This window comes from Suncus etruscus, chromosome 1, assembly GCF_024139225.1.
Source record: "Suncus etruscus isolate mSunEtr1 chromosome 1, mSunEtr1.pri.cur, whole genome shotgun sequence".
In the NCBI taxonomy this organism is placed as follows: Eukaryota; Metazoa; Chordata; class Mammalia; order Eulipotyphla; family Soricidae; genus Suncus; species Suncus etruscus.
Window position 1 is genome coordinate 61,766,453 of NC_064848.1, and position 10,521 is coordinate 61,776,973.

Below are 10,521 nucleotides of genomic sequence, written 5' to 3' on the forward strand. Positions count from 1 at the left end.
ATGCTTGCATGTGTGAGATATGGGTTTAATGACCAGAATCATGAAAACAAAATAAAACAAAACAAAACAAAGTATCAAGGTGAAGCTTTTGAGCATTCACCCAGTTCAGGTAAAATCTATTTTCTTGCAGTGTTGACTTCAGATTGTGCTGTTGGGCCCAGGTGCTGATGCAACAGTAACTGACAGACGTTCCTTTGCCCTGCTGGATGCCAGGGCCAGGTGTTCTCTATACCCCACCGGGTGTCTTTGTTTCATAACCAGTTGTCCCCAGTCCCCCGCTCAATGAGCCAGCCCCTGTCATCAGTAAAGGAAATCATCACAGGATACAAACACAGACCCTGAGCAGTCAGCCACTACCTCCATTGCTGACCTCAGGCATCTTCTTAGCCTTCTTCACTTTGAAAATGACCCCCCCTCTATGGACTCAAGAAAGGTTTCCAGGAAACTGAGAAACTAGTAATATGGTTTTATTGGGCCGGGTAGTGGGGCAAGGCAGCCCTCACATGTTGTTGAGTTCCAGCAGGGTTTGGTCGAGGGTCTGGTGGATCTCCACATTCTCCTCCTTGGCACTTGCCAAGGTCTCTGTGAGGGGAAGCAGCACATGAAGAAGGACAGGGAAACATGAGAGGTTTGATGAGAGACACACTGGGGTGATGGGGTGGGTTGCAGGTAAGGGGAGATACAGGCCTTCAGGAACCCAAGGGGCCCTGACTAGGACAAATGGACAGACTGACCAGGATTAGGGAACTGGAATAAACATGGTTGCCTCACTCTAGCCCTCAGGGGCATGAAGCAGGGCAGGGAAGACCTGAGTCATAAACTACCTCACCAGTGAGGTACCTTAGTGAGAAGGTGTGAGAGTTGAAAACAGAAGGAAAGACAAGGAAAGGAAGACAGGACAGGGAGACAGACAAACAGAGAGGTTTGAAGCAGAAAACAGACCTGCAGTGAAAGTCGCAGCTGGCTGGCATCCAACGTTTTTCCAAACTTCATCCCAGATCTTTGGCAACCTCTGGCCCTCCCCACACTTGACCATTTCCCTTCAGTCTTTCCTCTACATTCTGGAGCCCCAACTGAGGGGGTCAGGGTGTGTGTGTGTGTGTGTGTGTGTGTGTGTGTGTGTGTGTGTTGGAGGGGAAGATCAGTGGTATAGGACAGAGTCTGCTAAGGGATGTGGTTCAAAGAAGCCTGAGGGGCTGGTGGTGATAGGGGTCATATGTGACACATACAGCAGTGAGAGATATCGTGGCAGGCAGGGAGTGTCCATGCAGAGGGGCTTTTGGGGGTGGACCACAGTTTGGGGGGTATTCAGCCAGAGGGAGTCACAAATAGGAGGTGTCCATAAGAGCTAGAATAAGAGCAGTGAACCAGTGCCCGCTGTTTCATACCACTGTGAGGTGACAGAAGTGATCTCTGGGGAGCAGGAAGACAGCGTGGAGACAAAGTTGAGTTTATTGAGCAGCAGCAAGTAGGAGAGGCCAGGGGTGGGGGTGGCAAGGAGGGTGAAATGGAGGATGAAGCAAGAGACAGCTAGGTGGTTGGAGTGCCAGGGGCTCTCCTAGGCTGTGCCCCGCCTGGCCAGGTGTTGCTGACAAGTTCTGCTCCTGCTGCCTGAGAAAATAGAGGGAAGGGCCGGAAGAGGCACCCTGGGTGGAGCTCAGAGGGAGGTGATGTCATTGAGAGCGTTGTCCAGCTCCTCACTGATGGCCTTGTACTTCATCTTCTGGGCATAGACTTCATCTGGGGTCCCAAGGGGAGTGGGAGTGGGAGGGGCATGTGGGGAATGGAGTGGAGGGAATGAGGAAAGGAAGGAGAGAGGGTGATGGAGAGAACAAGAATCAGAGAGTGCGAACAAAGATGGAGTGCGGGAGAGAGCAAGGCCAGAGAACAGATAGGATAGCCCTGATGGCTTCCTCCTCCTCTCTCTACCCCTTTCTCTGGTCCTTCTCTGCACCCCAGATTAATTCCCCTCCCCTCACCACTAAGGAATTTCCCCTTTGCCAGGAGCTGTGGCACAGTGCTCTGAAAAAGCAAACAAGTTTGTTTTAAGGGACAGGGGCTCAAACCGGAAAGGTGAAAACGCATGAAGTTGAAGGTAAAAATTGAGGTGTGCCATAAGAAGATGGGAAACAGTAGTGGGGGTTACAAAGGTGAAAAAGAATGTTATAAGGTCAGCAGAAAAAAGTTTTACACAATTGTTATCAATAAAGTGAGAAAGTACCACTAGCAAACACATGGATGTTTGTTCTCATCAAATTTAGCTTAAGACTTCTTTTTCTTATGGAGACCTAGATATTAAACCTGATTACAGTCTATTTCATAAAGAAGTCTCTGGGTGCCTCTAAATGTGCTGCACTGGGAGATGGGTTTCTAAGATAGGGATCTAACAGCTCTAAGATAGGGGTCCCAGTACTAGCAGCATGAACTTTACCAGGGAACTTTACTCCCAAGGTTGCTGTGCAAAAGAGTATCCCTTTTACCTTCCAGATCATCGATGGTTTTCTCCAATTTTGCCACAGACCTTTCGGCAAACTCAGCACGGGTCTCAGCCTGGGTGTGAAGACAAGAAGGGACATGACCAAAATCAGGTCCTCCCAAAAACCACGGCTCTCCGGTCCCCACCTACTTGCCACAGGGATCGGGATTCAAAGGAAGGGTGGGGACTGGGAGAATTCTCACCTCTTTTAGTTTTTCCTCCAACAGTTTGATTTCCTCTTCATATTTATCCTCTTTGGTGGAATACTTTAGAGGACAGACACAGACTATCAACAAACCATTTCCACATATTCTTCACATTCCCACTGAGTCCCAATTTTGACTCATGATTAGATTTTTTTTTCTCTTTAATTTGGGCCACACTAAGCAATACTTAAGGTTCTTCCCAGGTTGGTGTTTAGGGGTCATTCCTGGCAGTTCTGGGAAAACTATCGGTACCAGGGCTAGAATCCAGGCATCCTGCATGCAATGCTTATATACTAGCCCTTTGAATCACTTTCTGGGCCATGACTCTTGATCTCATTTTTTTTTTCAAAACACCTCCCCCCCATCTCTCCTGACCTTGGTTCCCTGTCCCTACCCCCAACTCCATCTTTACTGCCCCTCCACCCCCGCTACCTTGTCTGCTTGAGCTTCCAGGGATTTCAAGTTGTTGGTAACAATTTTCAGCTCCTCCTCTAGGTCCCCACATTTACTGCAGGGGATGTGTAGCAGGGTGGGATGTGAAGGCACAGTGGAGTGAGACAGTAGAGTGTGGGAGGGAAGAGAAGAGAAAAGCCAAGATGTGAGAGTGACAGCGACATGGCAGGAGGCCCTGGACCCTCCCCAGCCCTGGAAGGTGAGAGGCAGCAGCCTGAGATGGAGAGCAGTGAGTCCAGCAAAGGCACATTGCCCAGAAAGGACCAGAGAGGGCTCTACCTCCTCTTCTGCGGCCACCAGAGACTTGAGGGCCTGGTCCATGGTTCGCAGTTCCTCCTCCAGCTGCCTGGCTCGGCTGGGAGCAGCAGGAAGGGGTCAGAGAACAGGACGGATCTCTGCAGCCCAGAGCCTGGGAAGCACCACCCCAGGGTGCAGGAACCCTCAGAGCCTGGGCTCCTACTTCTCCCCAGTAATCCTCACCTCTCAGCAACCTCAGCTCTCTCCTCTGAGCGCTCCAGCTCTCCTTCCAGGATCACCAGCTTCCTGGCCACCTGTGGGCAAGGCAGAGAGAGAAATATATCCATGGTGGACAGTGGAGAGTTATCTAAGACTCAGAGGAATTAGGAAATGGGGCTGTCACCTCTTCATATTTGCGATCTGAGTCCTCAGCAATGTGCTTGGCCTCCTTCAGCTGCATCTCCTGCAATTCCATCTTTTCTTCATCTTTCATGGCTCGGTTTTCAATGACCTTCATTCCTCTGAGTGTCAGGGAGAGAGTGAAGTCAGAACAAACAGGAACCGATTCCTTGTCCCTCTTGGCCACCCATACCCTAGGGCTCCCTGCCTACCTCTCACTCTCATCAGCAGCTTTCTCTGCCTCCTCCAGCTTTTGCAGGGCTGTAGCCAGACGCTCCTGCGCCCGGTCCAACTCTTCCTCTACCAGCTGGATACGGCGGTTCAGGGAAGCTACATCTGCCTCGGCCTGTGTCACAGAAGTCAGGGGTTAGAAAGGTTAGGGTGCCAGAGAGATAGAACTGTGGGTAGGGAGGACAAATGCCTTGTGTGCGGTCAACCTGGGTTCAATTCCTGGCATCTCATACGGTCCCCAGAACTTCTAGGAGTAATTTCCGAGTGCAGAACCAGGAGTAACAACTGAGCACTACTGGGTATAGCCTAAAAACCAAAAAAATAGGGGCCGGGAAGGTGGCGCTAGAGGTAAGGTGTCTGCCTTGCAAGCGCTAGCCAAGGAAGGACTGCATTTCGATTCCCCGGCCTCCCATATGGTTCCCCCCAAGCCAGGGGCAATTTCTGAGTGCTTAGCCAGGAGTAACCCCTGAGCGTCAAACGGGTGTGGCCCAAAAACCAAATAAATAAATAAATAAATAAATAAATAAATAAATAAATAAATAAAAGTTTTGTCTATTTTGGATGAGTATTTATTTATTTGGTTTCTGGGTTACACATGGCAGTGCTTCCTAGCTCTGCACTCAGAAATCACTCCTGGCAGGCACAGGGGACCACTGTCCATCCTGGAGTGGCTGCTATAAGGCAAATGCCCAACAACTGTGCAATCTCTCTGGGCCAATTGGATGAGTATTTAAAGGGGTTTCTGAGGATGCTAAGATTCTTATAGAATTAAAAAAAATGCAAACCAAAAACTGGCTTCCTGACTAAGAAACTTTCAACTTAATTTTTCAGTTTTTTCCCTTTGGTTTTTGGGCCACATTCAGTTGCACTAAGGGGTTACTCCTGGACTCCTGGCTCTGCGCTCAGAAATCACTCCTGGCAGGCTCAGGATGCCAGGTATCAAACCTGGGTCCATCAGCACCATGCAAGGCAAATGCCCTATTGCTGTGCTATTGCTCCAGCCCTTCAACTTAATTTTTCTTCTAACCATTTTCTATCCAGACTCTGTTTCATCCGGAAATATGCATTCCTGGCACAGGGCCTTCTTTCTGACACTGTACATCCATTTCCCTGTCCCTACTGAGAATACTTCACGTGAATAGCTCTGTCTCAGTGTTAGAGTCTGGGCTAAGTATAAAGCTGGGGGGTGGGGGTGGGAAATTAGATCAATTAGAAAGCACCATTGCTATAATCAACCAATCACAGAATAAAATTCCATGATATCACCAACTGCCGGGTAGACTTCCAGAGAATAATCCAAGAGGCAATCAATGTGGGAAATTCATGGCAGTAGCAAGGGACTCCCTACAAAGGTAGGAGGCATTTGGGGGCAATGTAAGTGACAGATACTCAGCCCCTAGCCCTGCAATATAGAGACAAAACATGGAGATTGGGCAAAGATTGATAGGAACTCATGGTACCTTGAGAAAAAGAGAGCTGAGTAAGAAGCCCCTCATCCTCCAAAAGAACTTGAAAGGGGCTAGATCAGGGGTCTCAAACTCGCGGCCCTCGGGCCGTTTACGGCCCTCAGTACAACATTTTGTGGCCAGCGGCCAGCCTTCAAATATCGCAGTATTCGCGATTATTCGCTTACCGAATAATCGCAATAAAAATCGCATTAGTAAGAAAAAATCGTATTAAACATTCGCATACCCCAAGCAGTTCCGTTCGGGGTATGCAAATGTTTAATTCGATTTTTTGCGATTTTTTTCTTACTAATGCGATTTTTTATTGCGAATATTCGGTAAGCAAAATCCCTTATGTGGCCCTGCCTCACCTCGACTTTGCCTCCTTCGGGCCCCCAGGTAAATTGAGTTTGACTTAGACGCTGAAGGACGGTGGTTCGGTAGTTCGAATCCCAGCATCCCATATGGTCCCTCGAGCCTGCCAGGAGCGATTCCTGAGCATAGAGCCAGGAGGAACCCCTGAGCACTGTCGGGTGTGACCCAAAAATAAAAACAAACAAAAACAAAACAAAACAAAAATGAGTTTGAGACCCCTGGGCTAGAGCAATAATACAGTGGGCAGAGACACTTGCCTTGCACACTGTTGACCCAAGTTTTATTCCTGGCACCCCATAAGTTCCCCTGAGCTCTACCAGGAGTAATTCCTGAGTGCAGAGCCAGGAGAAACACCTGGGCATTGCAAGGTGTTCCTCACCACCACTAATATCAAACCAAACCAAATCAAACTGAACAAACAAACAAACAAAAACAACAAAAAGAACTTAAGAGAAGCAATGTAGTTTGCTGCTGGAAGAATATTGGCAGAGAAACACTCAGAGTCACAGTACAGCTAGTCAACACTTGCGTGACCTTGGGCAACTTACTTAGTCTTTCTAAGCCTGGTTTTCCTCCTTTTGAAATCAGAGCCCATGATGCCAGTTCTGAGATCCTGCAGAGCTCCTAATATGCTGCTAATCAAAGGCCATCTGGGAGGCTTATAAAACTGAACAGGTTCTCTAGCTCCAGGATCAAGCCTCTAAATTGAGATCTCCAGGGCAGAGCTTTCACCCTTCATCATCTTTTTTTTCTTTAATTTTGTTTCCAAATGATTCTGATGATGAGACAGATTTGGGAAACTGTATAATAATACACAGAAAACACTTGGGCACTTTGTCTGCACCGAGTCTATGTACCATAAATGTTGGGTTGTCCCTAGCTCTTCCTCAAATACATAAAGACCCTGAGATTTAGAAGGGTCAAAGCAGAAGGGAGAGAGAGACACACACAAGGCAGGTGGCAGTGAGGGGGATGAAGTAGGAAGCTGGCTGGCCTGGTAGTACTCAGCACTACATTTATAAGGGGACTGAGTGAGTTCTCTCTCCCAAAGCTAAGACCACATAGGGTGACAAAAGCCTGTGATGGACACAGGCCTGATGACTCAATATGGAAGGATTCTGGGTATAGTGCCGGAGATCGGGAAGAAGGACTTGGGGGATGATGGGGGATTGCTCTAGAGACAAAACTTTATAAAAGAAAAGCTATCAGGGCTGGAACGATAGCACAGCAGTAGGGTGTTGACCCTGGATGGACCTCACTTTGATCCCCGGTGTCCTATATGGTCCCCCAAGCCAGGAGCAATTTCTGAGCCCATAGCCAGGAGTAACCCTTGAGTGCCACTGAGTGTGGCCCAAAAACAAACAAAAAAAGAAGAGTTCTCTTTGTTTTATTTTTGTTTTGGGGCCACATCTGCAGTGCTTAGGGCTTACTCTTGGCACTGAGCTCGGGAATCACTTTTGGTGGGCTCAGGGTACTATATGACTTACCAGGGATCAAAGCTGGATCAACTGAAATGCAAGACAAGCACCCTGCCACTGTGCTACCTTTTGGGCCCCAAGAAGAGCTTGCTTGATGGGTAAGTGACAAATGCACCTGGGGTCCTCATAACTAGATGGACATTTGCTTCTTTTCTGCTTCTCAAGCTCTTCCTGCTCATGGATAATGCATTTTCTGAACATAAGCCAGACACTACTGTTCTGACAGAAGTGGGAAGAAAGGAGAAACTGAGGCACTATGTGAATGTATAATGTTCAAGGTCACAATAAGCCTGGAAACTGTTTTCTACCTATTCCTGGCACTGCTTCCAGCTCTATCCCTATCCACCCTCCTCTCCCCACTCCACCCCTGCCCCAGCTCCTTGGGTTTCCAGCCCAGCTCCAGCTGTACTGGGCCTTGGTTATTTATAGTGCGTCAGGTGCCCAGGGTCGTCTCCACTAGCAGCTGCAGGTCAGTTGCCTCCCTTGTGCCAGAGTTGATGAAGAAACATAACCAAAGGGGGGAGGTCAGAGAAAATAAGTTGGCGTCAGGGGTCGGGGACATGAAAAATGGTCCCTGAGACCATCATCTGACTTTAGGGATGTTCAACGCATGCTTTCTGCTACTCGCTGCCCCATACTCCCCAATAAAGGCTTACCTGAAATTTAAAACAACCCTGGGTGGAAGGTAAATAGGGAAGTAGAGGTAGAGGCTGGTAAGAACACTTTATGGTGATTTTTCTACATCAAAAGAAGGGCTGAGAATTGAAGGAAAGGGAAGCTTGGTTTATGGGGTGGGGGTTGACAGAAGTGAATAAACAGGACAACCCAAGATGGCTACCCTTGGCATTTGGGGCCATGCCCTTTTACCCTGTGCCCTGGCATGGACTCAAGAATGACAGTTTACTGAGGGCAAATGAGGGGCCACCAGAACCTGAGCTGCAGTCCCATAGTAACAACCTGGGAAGTGTTGCTGGAGCCAGATGTCAAGGCCAGGGAATTTGCACTGGTCTCTCCTGAGTGTAACTCAAGTCAGGGCCCATCTCTGGATTCCTCTCCCTCCTCCAACCCGATCTCACACCCACACCCTGCACACCCCCAGTGTAGCCGCAGTCTCCTCTCCCTTTTCAGCTGAAGGATTAGCTGAGGTGGATGGCAAATTCTTGCACTACCCACCCCCACGATGACTCACTGCCCGGTCACTGTACAGTCTTAGAGCTGAACCAAGAGGAATGACATGCTCTGAGGGAAGTGGTAGGTGGTTTTGATTTATCCTCAGCCTGGCATTGCCTGGGCAGCCTTGCTCTAGGCCTCTGGTTCTTAAGAGAAAACCACTTGAGTGCTGGTGCCATTCTCCTTGGGTCCCCATGGCTGGGAGTGGCCCCCACCAGGGAAACCCTCGTGGTTGCTGCACCCTAAACCCCACTTACATCGGTGGCCTTCTTCTCGGCCTGCTCCAGTTTCTCCTGGGCATCCTTCACGGACTCAGAATACTTCTCCACCTCGTCCTCGGTCCCCTTGAGCTTCTTCTGCAGGGCCTGCTGCTCCTCTTCCAGCTGGGGGAGAGAGGACAAGTTGGCCAGGGGCACAGTGCAAGAGAGGTCACTCAGAAGAGGGACCAGAGGAGGGATGGCGTGAACAGGGGCGCTTGGGGGAACTTGGTGGAGACAGACAGAAAGCTTGTGGCTCTAAGGAGCTGTGCCCAGGAATGGAAATTGAGGGGCCATAGACTCCTGCTATGGAGGGCGAGAAGTGTGTCTCTGGCTAGAGCACTTGGAAGTACCCGGAAAGCAGAACCCCAACACTGGACAGTCCTTGGGCGAGAAGGGCAAGGCCTGCACCGTGCTCCCGGTGAAGGGAGAGGTCGGTCACCTGTGCCCACCTGCTTGCAGCGGTCCTCAGCCTGCTTCTTGTCAGCCTCAGCCTGCTCGGCGCGGTCGATGGCGTTCTCCTTGTCCAGCTTGAGCATCTGCATCTTCTTCTTGATGGCGTCCATGGCTGCGGTGGGGGTGTGGGCCGGCCGGCGGGCTCTGAATCAGGCTGGGAGTGTGGGGATCGGGGCTGGCTACTGCAGACTTGCGTTGCCCGGTTGGAGGGGGTGAAGAGGACCGTGAGCAACTGGGATGTCCCGGCCGCAAGAGCGTCTAAAAGGCGGGGAGGAAGCCAGGCGGAGCCGGAGGCCTGGACCCTCCCCGCCCAGCAGCCCAAACCTTGTAGGGGCAGAAGCACGGCCGGGGCCGGGGGCGCGGTCACCCCTTGCTGTCCAGCCCTTCGGGGACCGCCCTCTCGGAGTCCCGCCTCGCCCCGCCTCTGCCGTCGGAAGATGGGGACCGCGGCCGACGCCGGGAGGGGGATCCCGGGCCTGGGGGCTTGGGGCTCGGTGTGAGTGACAGCCCCGCCGGCTAAGCAGCTGCCGCAGCCGCGGCCCCTAAGGCTATTTCGGGGCGTGAGCTCACGGCAGCTGCCCGGGGCCCCCGCAAGGAAGGGGCGCCCCCACCCCCTCAGCTGCTGCAGCCGCTGCCCTTAATTTAGCAATTCCCTGCAAATCCCACCTGGGATTAAATGTCTCCCAGGAGGCGGGGCTGCTCTTGGGCTCCAGACCCTGCCAGACTCGCCCCGCGGACGTTGTTGCTGGTGGTGGTGCGGATGGTGGGAGGGGGGTTTGCTAATGAGGACCGGGGAAACTGAGGCAGGAGCCCCAGGCCCGGCTCGCTGCGCCCCGGGAGCGGCCCGATCTCTCCGCCCTTCCCGCCCCGACGCGCCCCGCATACTTTCCTCCCGGGGGCCTGCCCGACGCCGAAATGTCTTTTCTGCCCTTTTTGGGAAGTTTCCCCGTGGGAAGGCGGAGCCGCGGGTGGGGACAAGGCCTCCGGGAGAAGGAGATCTGGACCTCCAAGGCTGCGTGGCGGGTCTCCGGGCTTCCCCGCGGGGTCCGGTTGTGTGACGGGGGGACATGGGGTGCGGAGAGGGCGGGGAAGCGCCCCGGGGGAGGAGGCCAGCGGGGACCCAAAGCCCAGGGAGTCGAGAGAGAAGCAGCGTCGCTCAGCAGCAGCTCCGGGCCTTTTCGGTGCGCTGCGGGGACACCGTGGGAACCTGGGCCCCGGCCTCCCGGAGGGGGCGCGGGAAAGTGCCGGGATCTGTCCAGGGGCCGCCGGCATGCATGCATAGCAAGCCACACCCAGAGCTGGACGCCCCCCAGCGCCTTGGAGACCCCCAGCGTCTAG

At 51.9% G+C, this 10,521-nt stretch overlaps 1 protein-coding gene across 4 annotated transcripts; it reads right to left on the reverse strand.

Annotated features, from left to right (window-relative positions):
• Positions 1-451: 451 nt before the first annotated feature.
• Positions 452-9,451, reverse strand: TPM2 (tropomyosin 2). Of its 4 annotated transcripts, none has more exons than XM_049773908.1 (9): positions 9,180-9,451; positions 8,728-8,853; positions 3,984-4,117; positions 3,776-3,893; positions 3,616-3,686; positions 3,115-3,190; positions 2,680-2,742; positions 2,481-2,550; positions 452-582 (listed from the first exon to the last, which is right to left on the reverse strand). In XM_049773908.1, the coding sequence occupies exons 1-9, from the start codon at positions 9,291-9,293 to the stop codon at positions 500-502; spliced, it is 855 nt and encodes a 284-aa protein (XP_049629865.1). In that variant the 5' UTR covers positions 9,294-9,451; the 3' UTR covers positions 452-499. The 4 variants fall into 4 exon arrangements, with proteins under 4 accessions (XP_049629865.1, XP_049629850.1, XP_049629875.1 ...); XM_049773893.1 differs by lacking the exon at positions 3,115-3,190 and adding an exon at positions 3,415-3,490; XM_049773918.1 differs by lacking the exon at positions 452-582 and adding an exon at positions 1,658-1,740.
• Between the last annotated feature and the right edge of the window lie 1,070 nt (positions 9,452-10,521).